The 23813-nt window shown below is 38.3% G+C and overlaps 1 protein-coding gene across 4 annotated transcripts in view; it reads left to right on the top strand.

Annotated features, from left to right (window-relative positions):
* Positions 1-23813, top strand: part of VPS41 (VPS41 subunit of HOPS complex) — a 131162-nt gene that overhangs the window by 7407 nt on the left and 99942 nt on the right. The window contains exons 1-3 of one of the 4 annotated variants that reach the window (XM_044454326.1): positions 3100-3199; positions 4326-4364; positions 21116-21223. In XM_044454326.1, the coding sequence (XP_044310261.1) occupies positions 3128-3199; positions 4326-4364; positions 21116-21223 (219 nt within the window). In that variant the 5' untranslated portion in view covers positions 3100-3127. Of the gene's footprint in view, positions 1-3099; positions 3200-4325; positions 4365-20161; positions 20481-21115; positions 21224-23813 lie in introns of those variants that run through there. The other 3 variants (XM_044454333.1, XR_006417027.1, XM_044454316.1) reach the window with 3 other exon arrangements.

Here is a 23813-nt window from a genome sequence, read left to right on the forward strand (position 1 = left end):
CCATGGATAAATTCGAAGAAAAGAAAAATTCCTGAAGAAAACCGAACGTTTAATGGTACTTGGGTAGATTCATTTGCTTTTACTGCTGACGAACTTACGGGGTTTGCTGCTTAATGCATGCAGCCCTTTAGCACTGACTTTGACTCTGCAGTTTTTAGTGACTGAACAAGAGCTGCAGCTAAATCATAATGAAGATATAGATCTACTTCTTTGTTTTAAGAATATTCTTATAAAAATTCCAGCAACATTATTACATTGGGAGAGGGATGCTTGTTCAATAGTTCGCCATGTGATAAAAGGATGAGGGCACATAGAAACAGACGGCATTTTTGGTTTGCTGCAGGTGGCATGTTTGGTTTGCTGCTAGTGGAAAATATAAGTTCGGCTTTTTATTTCATAAATATGAGGACTCAGATATTGCATATTTTATTTGAAAGTAACTTTCAACCCAGCGTCTTTTTTTTCGGAGTTCAAAATGTTTTTGTTGCATGCAGAAATAAAAATTTGTTTTCTCTGTAGCAGTTCATTGAGTTCATAAATGCAACACACTATAGTTTTTTTATACATAGCATAAAGGTAAAAAACTATATATGCAGGGTTATCTTCATTTTAGATGTCAAAAGGGTTTTGCGGCTCCCAGTGTTTTCTTTTCTGTGGGAAATGGGTCCAGATGGCTCTTTGAGTGTTAAAGGTTGCCGACCTCTGGCTTAGACCATCAAAAATAATCAGCAGCATATTGAATGGCACCTGCCAACAAAGTGGGAGAAACAGTGCAGTTTCTCTTACTGACCAGGCCACTGCATTCTGTACCAGTCGTAGTTTAGAAGCACTCTTGACTTTCTTACACAGAGCACACTGTAATAATCCAAATGTGATGTAACTGAGGCATGTGCTTTCCCAGTGATATCTGCATTCTCTAGGGATGCATATTCTCCAGCTGCAGTCAGACAAAGGTGCTCTTGACCGCAGCCAAGACCCAGGCATCCAATGTCAAACCTAGGTCCAGAAGAAACCTCAAGCCAGGGGAGGGGTGACCTAGCCAATACTGACTGAAACTGGGTCAGTTTTGCTGGCTGTGAATGTCTCCCTTATCTGGATTCAGGTTTAGTTTGTTAATCTATATCCCATCCATTTTACCTATACCTTCTGAAAGCAACAGATTTGTCATGGTGCTGTTACAGTGTGTCTTCTCTTACAGTTGTCTTTAATTTCAGGGAATATGCATGTGTTTCATTCACTAATGGTATGGCAGTATTTTAAAAATGAGATGTTTTGACTGCATTTCTGTCCACTTCAGTGCAAGGAGCACTGCATCTGTAGGGATGAGGCTGCAATTTAGTGGTAAGGCATATGTATTGCTTGCTTAAAGTCCAAGGTTTAGTATTTGGCATCTTCAGTAAAAATTGAAGGTTTGTAAAATAGTCCAGGAAAGACATCTTTGCTTGAGATGGGGAGTTTTTGATGGTTGTAGGTATTAGTGATTACCTGTGTAAGGACATGCCTCTCATACTTCCTTGATTCTTACAGCAGAGATAGCAAAAGATTCTTTAAAGTTCAGGTAAATTATTCAACATAGCCAGTACTTGTAAGCTACATGTCCCCTGACCCAAATCTGCACTGCCCCCTCACTCTGTCTTGAATGTCCTTCACACGTCCTGCTGCAACCCAAAAAATAATGTCAGACTTGGATTCTTTCAAGCCATATTGCTTGCTTTTGGAACTCATGCATTTTCATTAGCCTGCACTTTTATCTGAAGTGCTTCAACTAATCAGTAGGAGACATTACTATGTAAATATGTCTGTTTAGAACAGGAATGAGGAATGTGTGATCCTCCAAACATTGTTGGACTGCAGCTCTTATCAGCTGTAGCCACCATAAGCACTTGGTGAGGCATGATGGAAAGAAACTTCAGTCGAATAACAACCAGGAAGTCACATATTCTGCATCTCTCTTTTAAAGGTTACACAGAGATATAATTTGCACCAACTTGTGACGCACAAGATACTTTTTTTAATGGCTTCACCTTGGAGCCTTTAGGGTAAACTCTGCAACAGAATTGAATTCTGAGCTGATTCACACAAGGACTTCTTTGCTATTATGTAACTTGAGAGAATTCTGTCATGACAACGAATTCAGGTGGAACATCTAACGAAAAAAATGCAATGATTCCAGGTACCAGTGTTTTCTAAGCCTAGAAATATTCTTGACTAGGAATTTGAAAACGCAAATTAGCATTTTGTGTTCCTGTGCAGAGCTGATGCATGCTGGTTCTTAAGAATATAAGAAATACCTTTCATTCCAATTGTGTTGGCCCACCACCATGTATCTGGCAGGCCTAAATTTTCTTCCATGTAAAGCTCATGGTGGCAGAGTAGTCCTATTTTTGGCAATGGCTTACACAAGATCCTTCGTAGTGCCCAAAACCCACCTTATGATGCAAACACAATTGTGCAGTTTGGCTATTCATGGTCAGTCATTTATGGTCTCTTGCTCTCAGACACGCAGAGAGTGCAGTAGTTATTCATCCTATGTCAAAATCTTACTTCATTGGGTTTGAAATGCCTTCTCTCTTGTACAGTCTTTATTTCTGTCATCCTGCTGTTAAAATGCTTACGTTCACTGTCAGCATATTAGTTGTAACCTTTTATTGCTATTGATAACTGTAAATACATTAAGTAAATCTTCATTTTGCTGACCTCTTGAAGGAGGCATGGTATCAGCAGATTTTGCTATGGACAGGTGAGAGATTAACAAGAGGAGATTCAATTTCTTTTGTGTGTGTATATATGTATGTGTATATACATGTGACAGTAAGATTCATTGCCTTGCAAGAGAGAGATTTTAAAGGCACATATTCTGGGATGGCATGAGAAATGTAGAAGCAAAAGTAAAGTTGGTTTTTACCATACATGCTTCCCAGAGTACTTCTTGAGGGAATTTAGATTGATTTGCCTTTTAAAAGACTTCCAGAGTTCTCATGCAAGAGAGAAAGCTATTCCATGTGAACTGGAAAAGTAAAGCTCTCAGAAATTGGGGAGGGACTTGAATAACAATATTATAGTCACTGACTCTTAGTCTAACCTACCCCATAGGTTGGTTGTGAGACTAAAATGGAGAGAGGGTCATATGGATTGCCTTGGGCTCCTTGGAGAAAAATGGTGGAATATAAATTTAACAAATAGTGAGCAGCATATGAAGGTAAAAAACAACTATAGATATCTCTAATACCAATGGATTTGTTACACAAAAGACTGGCAAAAATAAATAAGTTAAGAATTTTTCAAGTTCATAATGCACTTGGGTTTCACTTTGTTTTTGCTTTATATATTTCTTACATTGTGATGCTGCTGTGGGTGAATCGTGTAGATGGGAGGGGTATAAATAATAAAATGGTTGACTTCATTGCTTGACTCTTCCGTGTATTCCATTTATCTCTGTCCATTGAGTGTTCAAAAGTTGTTACATGCATGGTAACATCTGAGGCAGCAGGTCAGACTGGACAATAGAATTCAGCACTTTGGAGAACCTGCACAAGTCTTTGGTCCTACTGGCCTTACAGAGGAACCCTTTCAATTTATTGGAGACTTTTGCTATGAATTGGAGGTGTGACCAACACAGGGAAGCCACATGCACATTTTTTTATACAGTAACAAGGCTGTGTGTAAAGAAACATCAGTTTTTAAAAGACACTTCTATATTTTGGCAGCATATGACTGTGAACCTGGTTTATAGAACAACCAGTTAGAATGAAACACAATGTTCTGATGCATAAATGTGCCAGGCATTAGCCACTTCATCAGAAAACAACAAGATTATTAACTAATATTGCTGGGTGATTCCAGACAACGTATCCTCATATGAATGTATAAGGAGTGAAGAAAGCAATATCCTTTATCTGGAACATTAGAATCTCCTAGATCTCTTTTGCTATTAAACCTCAAGCACTGAAGCTATATTGGGTGCAGCCCTGTACAGATTGTAGGTGCAGTAAGTTTAGTGGGACTTGCTTGTAAAAATATGTGCTTAGGATATTAGCATAATGGTTAGAGTGTTGGACTGGAGGCCCAGGAGATCCATGTTTTCATCCCCACTTGGCTGTGAAGCTCACTGGGTGACTTTGTGGCACTCAGTCACTCTTACCCTGCCCAACTTACAGGGTAGTTGTTGCGAAGGTAAAATGAGAAGAGAACCGTATAAGCCATCTTGGGTTCCTTGCAAGAGGGAAAAGGGCATGATATAAATGTAATAATGATAGGGCTGTAGTGTTAGACTATCACAGGAAGTCTTTCTCTTTGTAATGGCTTCCGTATTATATTGCTTTCAGGAGCCCAGGTCGAATGAAGAATCTTCTGATGAGTCCGAGGTAAGGTTGCATCAAAGCATCTTCATACTTGAGCACTGCTAGGTGATGTTCCAATTGCATTAAATGTCAGTTCTTTGTCAATAAGCAAGGAAAACACATTACCTCCTCCTGTTTTTTTCTGCTTCATTTCAGACCTGGAAGCTGCTTATTTACAGAGTTGCTATGATTGTTTTATAGCAAATGATTTTTAGACTTCAATTACAATTAGGGAGCTGTATTGCAACTGAAAAAACAAAATGGATGATATTTAAAATTAAATATGGATAGCCACACAATACTGCTAAAGTAATAAATCTTGACAAAATAAATCATGTGAGAAGTTGAAACCTGGGCACCACCATTTCTGCTTTGAGTAAATGAAAATGAGATTGACACAAGCAGTGTTTGTATATTACAGATTCTTTTTTTAAAGGAGCTGATATTTAACAACGCTATGAAGCTAGTTCTGTTATCATTGCTTTGCAAAGTATCTCTCAGGTTATCCACATTAGCTGTGCTTTTCATTCTAAAATGTTTTGTTGGGGAGGGAAACAAGTAAAAAATGTAAATTGTAATTGTCAGAAGTTATAAACATAAAATGGTTTTAGGATTCTGGTCTGCAGCACTTTTTCTAAGAGGGCCATTAGGGACTAACGATCCCTACCCCTTGCAAAGAGCGCTGCTCAAAAATGTCAGTGCCACAGTCAGTCTTCTCCATTTATGAATTTATTGCATTTCTGTACTGCCCAATAGCTGGAGCTCTCTCTGAGCTGTTCACAGCAATTAAAACCCACAAAATATGGCATCTTAGATGTTTAAAACTGCAGTTTAAAATAGAAGTAAAAGGCAAAGTAAACAATACCATTACCTGAGAAGTCCGTTCCTCTAGTAGGGTGCCACAGCAGAAAGGGCCTTGTGCTGTGTCTACCTTGCCTGTCAATTAGCAATTGAAGAAGCAGACTATATATTTCATGGGGCCAGTTTTGGCTTTTACATTGTGAATTACTGATTAAAAACTAATGAGAGGAAGCTCTGTGTTTTGGGAAGGAGACATAGCTCAGTGATGGAGCATGTGTTGCTCGTTCACTCCTGGACATCACTAGATAGGACTAGAAAAGATCCTCCTTGGTACTCTAGAGAGGAGATAGTACTGACCTAGATAAACTGGTGGTATAGTTCATATTAGTGTTCCTTCCTTTGGTAGGAGTTCCTGCCTCAGCATTCAAGTTTATAACTTCCAGAATCCTTCTTCACACATTAGCCAGAGAATATATTCCTGTGAACAAGCTCTGTTCACTACCATATCACCTTTCCAACTGGAATAGTTAATGACAAGGATCTGAAGAAGCACACAAACTCTGCATGAGCAAGTGAGGTTGAGCAGATATTTCATAATCAGGTTACAAAACAGTATAAAGCTAAGCATCATTCTCCTTGAGTTGTGGAAGATGCATCTGGGCATGTAAAGAGTTTAATCCAAACTGAAATTTACCACTTTCCCTTCCTTGCAGTAAAGTTTCTGACTTCAACTTCACAGTGGCTCTTGCTACTTGATGGTTAGATGGCAGGAATGCTTACTTTACCTGTAATCTCCTGACTGCGACAAGTAACTCTCCCTGCATCTTTTCCTCCTCCAGATCTAAAAATTATCCCTTCTTTTCCAAGGTAGGCTGGTTCTAATGCTCTCCTGAGAATCTTCGTTAGGTATCCTTGAAACTGCAAAGGTATCTGCCCACCTCTGCCCATTTGCCGCCTTGTCTGAATCTTTAAAATCTTTCTGATAAAAATGAGAGAGCTGCACCCATTCTCTACATTCTCATGGAATAAGAGAAGTCCATGTGTGAATCAGTACCCATTAAAGAATGGGAAAAAAGGAATAGAAATAAATGGTAAATTCTCCCAACAGTGGGGTCCCTCAGGAATCTGGACTGGGGCAAAACATTTTCAACTTATTCATAAATGATCAGGAATTAGGAGTGAACAGCAAAGAGGCTATGTTTGCTGACAACAGCACATTATTTAGGATGATTAAAACATAAACAAAAAATGCCCAAACTGGAAGAATGAGCATCAGAATGGCAAATGCAGTTCAGTGCAAGCAAGTGTAAAGTGGTGCATGTTGGGGCAATAAATAAATCAGGTTCAAGTATAGCATGAGGGGATCTAAGCTAGCAATGACCAGTGATAAGTTCTAGTCCTTTACTCCAACTCCCAAGTCAAGTCTCAAGTCATTGCAACAAAATTTTGAGTCGAGTCTCAAGTGCCAACTTTAACAAGTGATGCACTGAAGTCCTCTACTTCAACCACAATTTATTTAATCAAAGCTGTTCTGTTATTTGTATTTATCAAGGTTGCAATTTAGAAAAATGAGTTTTTGACACAACTGGCCCCAGCCTGGTTCTGTTATTCTCCCTGGAAACATGGGAATAGAGTGGAGGCAGCATTCCAAGAAGAGCAAAATGCTTCAAATAGAGCAGATGCCTTCCCCCATGCAGCTGGTCCCTGGCTTAAGATCAAGTTCTGCTACTCAGAACATACTGAAGTCAAATTTGTATGTAAGTTGGATAACACGAGTAAGCCAAATGTTTGTCTTAGTGTATGTATATATTTTACCTAACTGAACCTATAAAACACTTAGGAAACACTCCCATGTTCACTAAAACATTGTAAACACAATGCAGCATTGCAGTAAAGATAATATACAGTAATATAGAGTAATAATAAAGTAACTACTGAAAGTACTGAAAAGACAGAGAATCTGTATGTATGTGTGTAGGTATGTATGTGGGTAGGTATGCAGTATTGTAAAAACAAATAAATAGTTCTTAAAAAAGTTTAGAACATTCTTTCAAATCATTCTACATTATAGAGTTAATGCAGAGTTAATACTATCATTCTTGCATATATTATAACAAGAGCAGGAATATGAAGCATTTTGAGCACTGTAAAGTTGTTCTTTTCTTTGTTCATTTTCTGAATATATTTCTGAGATGTTCTGCTAATTTGCAATAAACCATACTAATAATAAAATGCCACAGTTCCAAACAAAATCTAAAATAAAACAGAGAAAATAATCAGAACTTTTTTTCTTTCCTTTTATAGGATTGGGTAATATTTGCAGGCCTGCCAAATTCCCCCCCCCCCGCCACTGCTGTCAATTCAGCATCATGTTCCCATCTGTAGTATGGGCATGCTAATACTGATCTAGTTCCCCTTTAGCAATTGCCCTTCTAACCAGGCCCGTATGTTTTTATTTAAATAAAAAATTTCAACCTAAAAAAAAAAAAATCAACCTCAGCTGTTACAAGGCCATGATGATGAGGCAAAAAATGGCTGTACAAACAACCTTTGAGGCTTACTGGGGGTAGCCCCCACTCCTCACTTCTCTAGCAGCACAGTCAGAACCTGACTCTCCAGCACCATGTCCATCACCATTACTTAATGTTAGGCTTAATGTTTCCTCATAGATTAGGAAGTTATGAATAAAAACAGGCTTTCAAGCTTTAAAACAACAACAGAGGAGTAGAGAGAAGTTACCAGGGCACCTCTGCTTCTGCCCTTCCCAGAAAGTGCTCTTGGGTCTAGAGTGGATAGCTTGATGCAAAAATAAAACCAATGTGTGGGTGTTATGAGAAAAAGGCAAATTGCATATTAATCATGATTGAGAAAGAAACTGAAAAAAACCTGACAAAATCATACTCTCCCTATGCAAACCTATTGGTGCAACTGCACATGGAATACCGAGTACAGTTCTGGTCATTACAACCAAAAAGGGGTATTATAGAGCTGCAAAAAGTGAAGAAAAAGGCAACTACAATGATCAAAGTTTTGGAGTAACCCCTATGGGTACAAATAAAAATTGAGTAAGGGGAGCATGTAGAAAATTATGCATGGTATGGAAAAAGTGGCTCGGGAGACATTTTTCTCCTCTCTTGATATTAGAATCTGGGGACTTTCTGTGAAACTGACCAGCAGGAGATTCAGGACAGGTAAAGGAAGTACATCACCTAGTAAAACTGTGGAATTCACTTTCGCAAGATGCAGTGATGGCCATCAAATTTGTATGGCCTTCAAACTGGATAATACACATTCACAGAGGCTGAGTTACTAGCTACATGTTACTTCCAGTTTCATAGGCAGTATATCCATGTGCACCAGTTACTGAGGAAAATGGGTAGGAGGATATTGTTGCAATCATGTCTTTCTTGTGGGTTTGCATGGGCTTGTTGGTTTCTGTGGTTGACTACCATGTGAACAGAATGTTTGACTAGATGAACTACATCTTATCCTGGATAACTGTTATTATATTCTTCTGATACAATGGGAACAGTAATAATAAGGGTGCATTATTATCAAAGGAATATTCTTGATGAATTGTGCCTGGACTCAACATAGTCCCCCCCCCCCCCCAAAATCTTGAATAGATCCTGGACATAGGCTGTAAAATGTTGCACAAATAATACCTACATTTGTATGGCATTTAACAGTGAGTTCTTTGGCCATCAGTCTTAAAACACAATCCTAAGTAGGAATGCTCAGAAAGAAGTTCCATTGTGTTCAGTGGGTCTTATTCAAGGGTAAGCTGGTAGAGGATTGCAATTCTAGAATTGTTTGTATGTTCCTATTAATTTCCAGGTGATTAAATTAATGCATATGAAACACTTTGCTATATATTAGCAGATTTATCACTTCATCTTATGTTTCAAGCAAACCTTATTTATTTATTTATTTTATTAAAACATTTCTATGCCGCCCCTTGCCGAAGCCTCGGGGCGGTTCACAGCACAAAATAAAATACAATAAAATACAAAACTAACAATATAAAATTAACAATATAAAATAAATAACAATATAAAAGAAGTCGCCCTGGCCAGATAAGCAAAGATAGTAGTAGTGTTTTCCATCAAGACTTTATACAATTGCACTAAATTCTTTTCTGCTGCTGTTCAATTTGCTCATTTATTTCATAGTTTTCCATATGATTTAGGATGCTATGAGTTTGTACTATCAAGCAGATAGTATCCTATTCATTGATATGATGAGCAAACAATAAAGTAAGTTAGTATTTTAACTTTCAAAAACAAAAACTTTGATTTGAAAGTATATATCCTACAATCTTGATGCACTTAATGTATTTTCCTTAACTTGACCTTGTATTTTTTCAGTTGCATGTATGATGTACATTTATTTTAGTTTGTTCTTGGCATTCCTCTTTAATCTCTCCAAAATAAAATGAGTGTTCAAAGTGATATATTTGAGCTGTTTGCTGTTTCACTAAATAATTCTAAGTATAACATGGTTTCACTGGATTGTTCAGCATTATTGTATTGAAGTTAGAGTTACATGTTAAGGTTAATTAGTTCCTTTGGAGGTGAAGTGGCAAGACAGACTGTTCATAATATTGAGAACAAAGTTTAACTAAAGTGGTACCTCGGTTCATGAACTTAATTCCACAATTCTGGTCATGAACCAAATTGGTCGCAAACTGAATCAAATTTCCCCATAAGGTTCAGTGTAAATAATGTTACATTGAACCTTAGTAATTTTTTTTAAACCACAACAATATGAAGCAAAGTACAGTTCAGTATGAAGAGAGAGAACACTAACCTTGCTTGAGGCGACTTCTGGCATGGAGGACAGGAAGGTGGATGGGGAGGAGGTTATTGTTTGGAGGAAGAGTCTGTGACCGCAAGCTCGACTAGAGGAAGCTGTCACCATGTGTCAGAGCGGGGAAGATGGCCGCAATCTGCAATCATGTTCGTCACCCAATGCAGAGTTCGCAAATGGAAGCAAAAATTTGCCGAACTTTTTGTTCGCGAACCAAATTGTTAGTGAACAGAAGTGTTCGTGAACCAAGATATTACTGTAAATTTATACTTTGGGTTTCATATTCAGAAAGGAAAAGTAGAACACAATGGCTGTAGAACATGAAGAGTTACTTTAGACATGATCATTAGTTTGAGTAGGCTCAGTAGATTTTTTTGCTTTTCCCTTTTAAATTATTCTCCTATTCAGTGTGACAATTGCTTTTAAACCCCCCCTGTGTTTTCAAAATAGCTTGCCATATGGCACGAGGAATTGTTCCTCAATAAATAGGAGCCAAAAATCTCCTGGGGCAACTATAGAATAAATTACTGCTGTTTTTTGGGTCCCTCCCAAACTATATAAAGTATCTAATTATTATGTGTACCCACACTTAATAATCACATAATTGTGATACGGTGAGAGAAAATGAGTATACTGATGGTACTTTGAACTTGCCTAACTTTGGTTGTGGACAAGCATCTTACATTAACTATGGTACAGAGAGAGAGATTTCCCATCTTTTCCGGTCACAGGAAGACAGGTAATGCTCTTTGTGCTGTAGTCAACTCATAAATTATTGCTGCTTAGACAATGTATACCCCACACTTTCTGCCTGAAAAGAGAAGCTCAAGGCGGTGCCGTCACCTGTTTCCATGGGAATTATTGCACTCCACTCTGTAACTCACCCCAGTAATTTCTCTGACATGGCTTAACAAGATATCAGCATTTAAAATTTGTAGAAGAGTGGCAAAGAATTTAATGAGAACATAGCAATAATTCATCATTTTGAACCTATGGGATGAGTGTTTTAAATAATATATTGGGGTTTAAATGGAATCTTTTAATGCTTCAGCTTTAAAAAGAAATTTGTGATATGTAACTAAGACGATAATATACATTGCATTAGGATTGACTTCTAAACCAAGTAGATTACTCTTAGGACTTTCTGTATCTACTGTTCCTGCGTGAAAATTAGATAGTTAATTTAATGAGCTATTAATATTAACTAGACTTGCCAATTCTCCTGTTTGAGTATAGTGGAATATATAAAGTATAAAACTGCTGCAGTGTATACCATATAAATGAAATGCAATCCAAAATATTACTGTATCAACAATGTGTGTAATTGTGGCGTCTTCGAAACAGTAATTCATGTGGAAGAATGTAATGTTACCTAATGCTTCTTGAGGGGGGAAAAAACCCTCAAGTATTGTTATACGTTTATGCACTAGGTAGCTCTCTGCAGGCCAGATTACCACCAACTGAGGAATAGTCAGAGGGAAGAACACCTTCAAAAATGGGGAAACCATTGAGGGACATCAGCGAACATTTTGTACAAGATGGAAGTATTTGAAAGATACAGAACTTTGGAGCAGTACCCTTTTATGAATCTTTACAAAGTCAGAATATCTCTTGTAATCAGCCACCATGTTCTGACATAAAGGTTGTAGTTGTTAGTTGCGAAGTCGCGTCAGACCCATTGTGACCCCTTGGACAACATTCCTCCAGGCCTTCCTGTCCTCCACCATCCCCTGGAGTCCACTTAAGTTCACACCGACTGCTTCAGTGGCTCCATCTAGCCACCTCATTCTCTGCCATCCCCTTCTTCTTTTCCTGACAATTGTTCCCAGCATCAGGCTCTTCTTCAGTGAGTCCTTCCTTCTCATTAGATGGCCGAAGTATTTGAGTTTCATCTTTAGTATCTGGCCTTCTGAATAGCTCTCATGGTTGATCTCCTCTAGGACTGACTGGTTTGATCACCTTGCAGTCCAAGGGAATCACAGGAGTCAGATACTGAAGATGAAACCAGATACTGAAGGTCAGATACTGCTTCTTCACAATTGCTACCTATGTTGGATGTGACTGGGGAAAGCAGTTTAGGCAATATCTATTTGCAGGGGATTTGGTAGGTACCTCAGGGAGCAGATAAACATATGTGTTGACAAACGGTTTGTAGTAACAAACACAGAAACCTTTGGAGTTTTGCAGCCTACTGTGGAAACTCATCCTCACTATATAGATTGAGGTAGAGGAAGGGGAGAGAGGAAGGGCCTCCAATGCATGCCTTCTTCCCCCACCCATCTTAAGATAAATCCCTCTGCTGCAAAGAGGAGGCCCTGGTGAGTGAAAGGGAGGGTGAGGAATAAGAACATAAGAATGTAATAAATGAAGAAGATGGACTCTGCAGATCAGACCAAGACCTGTGAGTGTGAGAGAGAAGCAATCCAGTACACATATGGTCATCAGTATTAGGAGTTAAGGTTTGGGGTGGGGCCTAGAGCTATTCATGGTTTTTCCTGAATATGTTCCTGTGCCCCTAACCCCCATGAATGTGGAGGACCAGCTGTATAGGGAAATACGTTTTAAGTGTTTTATGTGCACAGAATGGTAAACTATACATGTATATACACATTTATATAAACATAAACATTTGGCTTAATCATGTTAAATATGACCCATACTTTTGTGATGATTGCATAGAAATTTACATAGAAATTTGACTTAAAAACATTCTCAGGAAGGGAACTCATTTGTAACTTGCAGACTGCCTGTATATAAATTGAAACGTGCTGTACTTGCTGTTTTGCAAAATTACCAGAGGCTGTTGTCTAGAGTTTTCAAAGACAACATACATATGGGAACAATGGGAACAATCCGTGCTTTTTTTTTTTGTCATGGAACGCACCGGAACAGAGTTCCGGCACCTTTTTTTGACAGATTTTCCAAGTTTTAAAAGTAACTTTTGAAAATTTAATGTTTGGTCCATGTGGATTTGAATCACCCTGTCAAGTGTAGCAGGTCGGTGGCAAAATCATTAAAACGGTGCATGCGTGCTTCGTCGGCACTGGTTGTGACAACACTGCTCAGCTTGTGGCACTGCTCAGCTTGTGATTGGTCGTGTGGTCGCATGCTGAGTTCTTACTGTGGGCGGTGACCATTATATTTTGTTACACAACTGACGTGTACAGTGGGTGTGTGTACAGTGATTGACTACGTGTGAAAGGTAAATAATTTCATGAGTTCCGGCACCATTTTTCTTACAAAAAAAGCACTGGGAACAATTTTGTCTACACAGCTGGATTGTGGATTGTGTAGTATGGCATCCTGCCCTACTATACATCTGGTACATTTCAGATGTGTTAGACGGCAACTTCTAACAAGCCATGGAAGCCACCACAAATGTGGAGAGCACCAAGTCGGGGAAGGCTGCAGTATGAAATTTGATGACACACTGGGCTATTCAGCAAAACCTTTTCTTCTCACAACCTAACTCATCTTCTGTGCTACTAGTCTTCTAAAATTGAAACTGAAGTTGACATTTCATGCTGATAGCATCACTGTAATTTAGTGACAACCCAGAATTGCAGAAAATGTTGTTTGCTTTCTTTTCCCCTGTATATTGTATTCTGTGCTCTCTATACAACTATTTTAATATATATTCAGAGGTAGTAGCCATATCATCATAATTCTTTGCCTTAGTGTATACTACATTTTTCCCAAGAAGGTGAAAGGCTTAAATAAATCCTCTGTAGAAAATGAATTGAAAGGGGGGAAAGAGAGAGAGAGAAAGAGAGAGAAGGAGATTGCTGGGAGAAAACCTAATGTCCTAATCCATCTTGACCAATTCAATAGCTGTGGGCTTTTGATGATTAGGCTTGTGGGAATCATACTTTAATAAAATGGAAGTGTGTATTTTTTTTCTTTCCCATGGGAAGTGGGTGGGGGAAGGAATGCTGCCGTTAAACCTTAAACATGCCAATGAATCAGTGTTTAATTAGAGAAAATAGCCTAGTTCTACCATTGGTTGGTAATATTTTATGACTTTTTGTGTTTTTGGCATTGTAACCAGATTTGATGATTTAATAATAGGTTAATTAAGAAATAATAAACACAGTGGTTTCAGAATACATGGTATCCTGGCTGCCCAAGACTTACCCTCCCTGCTCACCAAAATATCACCTTTTACTTCTCCCCAGGGTTGCAGCTGGCACAATTCTTTCCCATGCCACTGTGATGGGATGGAGGGAGTTGTGAGCTCCTTGATGCCCAGCTCAAAGGCTGGGGCAATTGACCTCCCAGTTGGGGATTCAAACTATGTTATAGTTCCTCAGACACTCTCTAGAGGCCATAAGATTGTTCTCTAGGTGATTGATAGCATGCCTAATCAATTAAAAGTATTTTTTCAGCTCTAATCAAAACAAATAGGGACCCACAAAAATTGTGGAAATGAACCCTCTAAATTGACCACTCCTATCCTGACAGAGCCATGCCATACAATCACTGATTCAACATACCACAAAATACTATGGAGAAAAATCTGAAAAGGACCTATCAGTGAATGGGCTGCTGTCTGTTGACGAAAATGATCAAGGAAAGGCAAGGAAACCTGCATTTCTGTTACGTCCTTTGTTCCCTGCACTATTCATATCCCGTGGTAGCAGATGTGAAGTACCATGCACTAATGTAATTAGACTATTCCCTTCTCTTATAATGTCCCACTAGTGCCTCTTAAGGCCTGTTTTCTTTCCTTTACGAAGTGCTCTACTGCAGTTCCTCCCCACACTGCCAGCTTGGAAGAACAAAAGTTAGGATTGTTCAAAAGGTTCAGGTTATGAACTTAGCAATGAGAAACTTGAGTGGTCCCTTCTGTGGGCTGATCTATAATTGAGGTTAAGAGATCAGAAGCAAATATTGGAATCATGTACTCTGCTTGCACAGTCCTTGTGTTATTGAGTCCTCAACTTGCATCAACAGTGGCTATAATAGGTGAAGATGGACATTATGTACAGTTAGGACCAATAGGGCAAGCATGTATTTTAACTTCAACCACTGGTTAAGTATAGAACCTTGTTGGTTAGGCTTAAACATAGTTAATATTGGTGCTGGCATGTCTATTAACTTTTAAAGAGATACACTCAGAGGAAGGAGTTGGCAAATCTTCAGCCTGTCTTTATCCATAGTTTAAGATTTGGACACAGTTATGTGTACTCTAATGTTGTCTGTTAGTTTAACATCCCCATCCCAAATTGTTGTGGGGGGAAATTGAGAAGAGTTGAACAGCACTTGATAGCTACTAGAAATGCAAATAGTAAACAGGTTTGCATTTAAGCAGTGTAGCAACCTGCAGTTCTATTACAGGAAGAACAGTGAAGCATTCCATTGATTTCCTCTAAAAAATTTGGTCCTAATGAATGGTGTGTAGTCCTAAAGAGTTTTCTGATCTCATTAGTTAATTGCATTAGATTTATGTGTACAGCTTTTAGTGAGGAATGCCCAGAGATAGCTAAGGGCTTTGAAGTTCTTGTGTAACTTGGCTGTTTTCATACATTCCATTTGACAGCAAATAGTGAACAAAATAAACAAATGGAATGCCTTCTTAAACCAATTACTCTGTGAAATTGGTAATTAGTTATGCAATAGCATTATGTCTTTTTAAAAAAATCCTAGCTACAGATGGACCTCACATTTAGCTGTCAACTTGTTTGAAATTTTTCCTTCCAGTTTTGAAAGGCACACCTGTGCATACAAAATTATATTAGCATTGATACTTATATGGAGTTCTGTACCCACTTGCCTGAGAGTAATTCCTGTTGAAGTCAGTAACATAGGCATGTCTGACTAGAAATACATGCGATAGCATTGTTTTGCATGCAGAAGCACAGTAATTTTAACAACTGCATCATTATATTACTCAGATTTTCTCAGCTGCTTCCCAAGGAAGCCCTTGTGCTTAATTTGTTATTGAATTGTGGCCATAATTCCTGGGACCGAATGAATCATGCAACATTAAAAGGGGGGGGGGGTGATCAAGAGTATTTTGTGATATGCCATGAAGGAGAATTGTGGGTGGGTGGGGGGGGAGATCTGCTGTTCAAAGTCCAAAATACAGTGGAGTGTCCATGAGTTCTAGGAAATAACATGGAGTCTTTGGATCCTGGTTATTATGTGTGTATAAAATGTTAGTATACTAATATACTGTACCAGTAGCAGAAGAAAAGATGACAACTATTTCATCTATTTGTTATGGCTGCATGTATTTTCCATGCCACAGAAGTGTGTAGGGAGAAGAGGGAAAGTGTCAAAACAGTGCAAGCAACAGTGATCTAAAAATTATTTTTTAAAGTTTTTGGGGATCCTTTAGGATACTCTAAAGAACTGGTATTTAATTAAATGTGCCACATACTTAGTCAAAATCCATGTTAGTTGAAAAATTGATTTTCTTTTTACTTTTTTAGAAAAAAGCTGTAAGCTTTCCTGTATGGGGTAAATGTCACTCTGTTCATATCTTAAGCTTTGCTGCAAGTCCAAGGCTTGTACTATTCAACCAGGTTGTCATAGAAACGCAGCTAACTGTCATCTCAACTCAGTCTGCTGATGGTTTTATTTGTAGGTTTGCAGGATTATTAAAATTTAACAAAAATTATTGATTTGCTTTTTATTTACGCTGCCTTGTGTTTACCTTTAGAAGTTCAGGCTGCATAAAAGCTTCTCCTGAGAGAGAGAGAGGGAGAGGGGTAGAGAAAGAGAGAGAGAGAGCTCACGTGAGAGAAAGAATAAAGTCAGATTCATCAAATGCTGTTGATGTTTTTTTCTGTTTTTATAAGAAGGTGATATATAGTCTGCAGCAATGGAGTAATCTTGTATTTTACAAATAGTTTTTCATTTTGTATGTTTACAGCTGGAAAAAAGCCTCTTTAATTCACCTTTAGGTTGACTTTTATTTAACATAAGAGATACCTGTCAGAAAAATCATGCAGTGGGTACATCAACGTGCCTAATATTTTAAGTTTCTGACTGCGCTCATGTTTTTCTTGAAGCTTGGTAGAATGCTTCAGTAAGCTGAATTTTTGAAAGTGGATGTTTTTGTTTATGCATGTACAAGAGAAATTACTTAGTTTTCACTCATAAGACAGGCAAAACTTATTTACAGTAACTTTATCTAATGGTCCGTGGATGAATGCTTTTATGCAAAATACTTGGGAGACTAGAATTAACTTTTCACTTTGGTTGCACATTTGATGTCAAGACTTCAGCAACATGTTGGGTCTTATTGTAATGAGTTGATGTCTAGCATTCAGTTTGTACCCTGCTTGTTTATCCCCAGAGTGCACAAGATCATCCGTGCATAGCAAGTGTCTTATTCACGATAAAGATGTCTGAAAATGCAATTATGCGTTAATTGCCACATAATATCCAAGCTACAGGCTGTGTTAACTTTTTGATTGTAACTGTTTTGCATCTGTCAAGACTGAAGGAGTCTAGGTAATTTGTCTGATTTATGCCCTGCACTCTGATTTGACATTGAATCTTTCTGACTGGTAACAACTTTGTTCAGGGTAGGATTTCCGGAATAAAATTGCTTCTCGTTGGACATATTGACACATCAATGTAGACAACTGTGTCATTGATTGTTGACATCCCTGTATTAATCCCTTCTTTTAATTCTGTCATAAAAACTCCTTAACGGAAGTCTCTAGCTGTAGTTTATAAAGAAAACAATTGAAATGTTGGCCTCTCTATCACAGTTTTGTCATAATATCATGAACCAAATTTTTTTAATAATTTGGTCAAGTGAGATCCATCTCACTGGTCTTGAATTATTGCTTTATTAAGAAGGTATCTGATAGTCGTGATGGGTTTGGAATGCAGCACTTAGAACAATTGTGGAAGTTGGGCACTGGGGTCATAGTGATTCTATTCTATCGTATTTACTTTGGCTGTTTGCTAGTTTCCAGGCTCCAATAAAGATGCTTTGGAAGCCTTATATGGTTCAGGGCCTGTTATCTGATGGACTGTTCACAGAATTAAGATCATTTTCAGAAGTCCTGTTCTGTGGCCCACCAGCAAGAAATATTAGGCTAGTGGGTACTAAGGAAAGGCTTCATCAGTGATGGCCCTTGTCTTTGGAACACCCTCCCCAAAGAAACACATATAGTTTTATTGTGGCTAGGTTTTATGGAAAACAAGCAGCCCTTGAAAAAACATTTGTTCCAGTCTGTATTTCATGCTTAAAATCATTTGCTACTTGTGCTACAACTACCATGTGTTTAATTGTAAATGCATGCTCATATTGTTATAGTATAGTATTGTAAGATGCACCCAAGATTATATTAATGTGTGCATTTAAAAATGTAATGTGAAGATGAAAAAAAGATTTGATGACATGTATGAAGGTTTCTGAGTTTGCAGTCAGGAGCAAACTTCGGTTTCTTGACTTAACAATGTGTAAAACGACTCTTCGTTGTTGGGCAGAAAACTGAAGTATCTTTGACTATTTAAATATATATTTGTGCTGCCCTTGACCTGGGATAATTCTGTTACAACTATTTTAAATGGAAATGGGGATGGAATTTCCCTTAAATACTTATCCTCACAACATCCCTAAGGCATAGGTTAAGCTCAGAATGAGTGACTGGCCCAGAGTCACCCAGTAGGCTTTATGCTCAAGTGGGAACTAGAACTCCAGTTTCCTGAGCCCAGTCCAACACTTCCAACCACTATGCCGCATCAGTTTTCTATTTACTGTATTGTGTTCCTCAGTAGTATGGTGATGCCAAAGATGAGGTCTTTCCCTTTTGCTAGGCCTCAGGGTAGAGGCTAACTCTGCCTCTGATTTCATCTTTGCTTCAGAAGCACCCTGCGTGCTTCCAGAATACAACATGAAGTCTGATGTTAGACATCCCCCTACCATGTCCTCTGACTCTTGGTTAGAGAATGCAAAGATGCAAAATAACAGAAGTTTGCCATGTAAGAATTCATTTAAAGAATTTCATTCTTATAGACACTGCAGATATTATTTAGCAGGACAATTGGAGGCAGGGGTGAAAGGATTTAGAGACTGGGCTTTGGAGTACAGATTTTCCAGGAGTCTGACTGCTTTATGGCTTTCCTTAAAGGACAGATGTGTCTGCTGTTGCTTACCTCTGAGGCTCAATAGTATTTGAAAAAGCTTTACTTTTACCTTCCCTTCTTTGAATTGTACGGTTTTCTTAATTCCTGATGTACATTTTATTGCTTTTTAAAGTCCTTTCTCAGCTTTGAATAAATGATTTCTTTGCGCCTATCCATGGTAAACCTACCCCCCCCCCACACACACACACACACCAGCCAAGGGCCCTTTATTTACACCATCAGGATATGTTAGCAAGGTAACAGTAAATAGGCTCAAGTGATGGAGCTTGACTGAAGCTGTCCCAGCTTTCAGGGTCAGAAACCCCCTTCCTGTATAGATCCATGAGTCCATACTTATTCTGAGACTGTTGTGCAACATCCATTTTAGAGTTGGCATCTCATGTTATTAGGTACTTTATAATTTCTATCACTTATTACTGTAACTGAACTTAATTACTTGTAATTGCAACTATTACATATTCTTCCCTCTCTCTTCTGCCTCCATTTCCTTCCTCTTCGTTCTTTGTTTTCTTTCTGCTTTCTGATTGTAAGTCCTTGTGGTAGAGACTTCATTTCGTTCTTTGGGGTCACATGGCACAGCAACCCATCAAGGGTAACTATCCACTGTGAGCTGTCGTGTCATCCAAACCTTCAGACTGATCAGTGTTCTTTTATTGCTATCAGAGAGTAAGTGTTCTGAAAAGAAGCCATGAAAACAGGGTGGTCATAAGATTTCCTCTTTCTGGACACTTGGGCAATGTCTTAAAGATGAAGGGCGCTAAGAAATGCCAGTTCATCACTGCAAAACCATAGAATTACCTTGTTAACAGGGAGATCTATAGGCTACTTCTGTTTACTGCACTTACCTTAATGTTTTTCCCCCTGTTTGGTGGTGAATTCCAGTTGACAGTTAGGCACCTGACAGCTGTCAAAAGTTCACAATTTAGCTTGTATGCAGTCCCACCTTGTTGTTTTGCTATTGTTTAACAGTTTTAACTGACAAGATAATAGACCAGGAAAGACTGCATTTATCAGAAAGGAAGAAATGCACTTAATCAACTCTGAAAGACCAACACAGGATAAAAAATTGAAGGCATTTGTGTGTGTTTTGGAGGCAAAAAGGTGAAAAACTGAAACAACCCCATATGCTCTTTTTGGAATTTCAGAAGCAGGGACAAAATGTTGAGGAACAAAAAGGGATTGCTATAGATGTGGGGTCAGCAAGACAGAATGGGTTGTGCCACAAGAGACAGTGGGAAACTGGTGGGATCACAAAGGCAGAAATGGGGGAGAACAACCCACTGTGAAGTCCATCATCTATCCAAGCCACATTGCATAGCTTATTTGTGGATTGTTGTGTTGTGCAAATGCACCCTTAATAAAGCATCATGTTCCATTTCGAGATGTTCAGCGTATGGAGATGACATAATACAAAGAAATGTGAGTGAGTCTTGCTGCCTTTTGTAATACTTTCTTTCTGAAGTCTGGACATGTACTGTGCTGTGCTTGTCCATCCATCCCTCCTCCCTGCTTGCCTAGACACATTTTGGGCTTCAGATGACATACAGACCTAAGGCAAGAGGAAGTTCAAGTAACTCATGTTTCTGCTGTCATGTCTGAAGCCACCTTGCATTTACCTCTTTTTCAGTTTGACTGTATTACTTGATGAACCTGTCTCTTTTCTTTTATTAATTATTTCATAGTCATATATTACGTATTGTTATAGTAATTAGAAAATAAGGGTTTTAAAAAATTTAACCAAGTAACTCCTGTGGATCACATTTTAAGAAAGAGTTTATAACTTTTGCACTAAAGCCTTGTTGAGAAATACATTTTTATTAAAAGAATTTGCATCCCGAATTCTAGTGTTAGAAACTGGAATGGGGATTTTGGGTTCCACAGAATACCATGGTCACTGAGTGAACCTGTGACAACCATTTTTTTGTTAATACTTCACAAAGAACTGCCTCTGACCGTTGCTTTGTAATACATATGGTGGTAGTAGCATTGAGTCAGTATTAAGTAGACCTGAGAAAAACTAGTATTCCTGTTTCCTCTTATAATTTTTAATACAGGAAGATGACAGTGAAGAAGAGCCCAAGCTGAAGTATGAAAGGCTTTCTAATGGAGTTACAGAAATTCTCCTAAAGGATGTTGCTAGTTGTATGACAGTACATGAGAAGGTAAGGTGTTATTTTTTTTAAAGGGTCTTTGTAATATCTTGTCTGTTCCTTTCTAAGCTTGTTTGATCTACTGACCTAAACAGTAGTAATGTTGATGCACACAATATCAGCACATACAATTCAAGAATAAAGTCTATAGATGTGCCTCCAGTTGATCTATTAGAGATTTTTTCATGGTAAGTATAAGAATAAAAAAGAGAGTTCTTGTTTTAAAATATAGTGAGTGAGTTCTGGTGACTTTGGGTACATTGCACACAGCCCAAACTGTCCCTAGATATGGAAATCTGTCAAGAGTATATTCATTGCCACTTGCTGATGAAGTAGAGGACAGGTGTGGGGTTTTTTTAATTCAGATTTTTTACTTGACAGATCTCCTACAGCCACCTATTATCCAATCACTTTTCTGACACTTTTTGTCAAGGGCTTGATGAATAAACATGACCTCAGGTTTGGCTTGCAATGCCCCATGCTGTGCTGAAATATTTGTGTTTAGGCTTCACCTTTAACCATCCTGTGCTTGAAGCATTACATGGTTAGTTCATTCTTCAGATCAGACATACCCATTTAAGTCACAAGTAAAAGAAAGCAGGTGCATTTAATTATTCATACTATGTACAATGTAAAAGAAAAACTCTGTAAACATGATGAGTTTTCGTAAAAGTGTATAGTTCCTTATCAGTGGAATTGGTCATCTGCATTCACTCTGGGGTTAGAGTCTGATAGACGTCTAGTACCTTGGACTTACAATGTTTAATTATCTCAGCTGTCTTAAATTGGAGGAAATAATCAGTATACTGCTGGGTTTACCTGTGCAAATACCTGCCTCTCTCTAAAATTCTCTAAATCAAATGAAGTCTGACCCAGGTCTTTTTGGAATTCCATTTTCATGTTGGAGAAGGGTTATCTTTTACTGAGGAAATGTCCAAGATATATCAAAATCTAAACTTGGGTTTCTTTTTTTCTCTTTTTGGCCATTTTGCAACCACATATTGCCTTTCCCTGAACTGTTGCTGAATCTTCAAGGAACTATTTTTCAGGCTGTGAAGACTTCTGTGGTCACTGAGTGAACCTGTGGCAACCAACTTTCCTTGTCTCGAGAACAAGAGAGCTGCATGGTCCCTAGTTTAGTCATCAGGACTAAGCTTGGGGAATATCCCTGAAACAAACTTAGGTTAGCTCCCCTTACACACTCTGTACAACCTCTTCTGTATCCCTAAATAAACACACAGTTGACACCCTACATTTCTGAGCGTGACAGTTGTTTGCCTTGAGGTAAAAAACACATTGACCATGAAATGGCACAAGATAGGGGGGAGTACATATTCTTTACCCCTTTGCAATCAGCTACAGTTCAAAATGTGTCAGAGCATTAATGTACAATATAGTCTTGATTGGCTTGAGGTTGTTTACATATTAAATTTCTGCAAAACACAAATGCTTGATTCACATGTCTGTTATCCTTTAAGAAAGCATAATACTGGGACAGCTAGGGACAGTTTGACTTTTAAGGGCAGCTTCAGCCTCTGTCTTTCCACATACTTATCAGAAACACATACATGTTGATCCTTCTGTTATTAGAAGTCTTGGATACATAGTCTGCAAAAGAGGCCTGTTAATCAGAACAATCCAAAAGCTGCCTTGGGTTGTTAAGGACTGAGAATAAGTCCATGTGTTTCCCTTTCTTCCTGCAATAGCAAAGAAACCATTGTACGTCCCTATACAAAGTTAAAGTGTCAAGGGATTGGATATGATCCAAAAGCCCTTGTGTGTGCGTATGCACACATTTGCTGTTCACTCTTTTTAAACAGGAAATTCTCAGTGCTTTTGCAAGGATTCTTTGTTGCATGTTGTTCTTTGTGCCCCTGCTCACAAAATAGCCCTTATATTAGGAAGGGCCCAGCGCTTGTTGCAGTTGCACATCATCATATGTTCAGCCAAAATGATATTTGGAAGTTAAGTTTCTGTGATTTCACTGCCGACAATTTAAATCTGGAAATACAATTACGCTCATATAAAATATATATATACATATACATATACATACATACATACATACATACATACATTGAAGCAAGTGCCTTTGGCCATGCTATAAATAGCTTCTGTATTTGGAACTGTCCAGGTACTACCCTAATTATAGTGTCACAAGGAACGACACAACAGCAGAGTTGTTTTAAGTAACTGGGCACTTTTGGTTTTCTAGCAAACTACACTATTTATGAGGAGGATCGATAATGTTAGAAGCTGGAGTGCAGGTGTCTTTTAGGAATTGGTCTCTTATATTGCTGAAGCTAAAAATTGAAGGTGGAGTGCGTATCCTTTAAAAAAAATCAAATTCTATGAAAGTCATCATAAATAAAACTATAGCCTGTATGATAGATGTATGTTCTGATTAGAACAATTTGGCTTTGTTTGGAGTATAGAAGACTGGCATATATTCTGACTAATTTCCCTCCAGAATTATTTTTTTCCTTTCAATGCTAAAACATATTTTCACTGGACTTGCTGTCTGCATTGGATGACTAATCGGCATGGCACCTGGTGCATTCAAGCAGGCCTGTGCACTGGAATAGTCATCCCTAGTTATGTC

This window comes from Varanus komodoensis, unplaced genomic scaffold (assembly GCF_004798865.1).
Source record: "Varanus komodoensis strain SLA01 unplaced genomic scaffold, ASM479886v1 scaffold10, whole genome shotgun sequence".
Classification (NCBI taxonomy): Eukaryota; Metazoa; Chordata; class Lepidosauria; order Squamata; family Varanidae; genus Varanus; species Varanus komodoensis.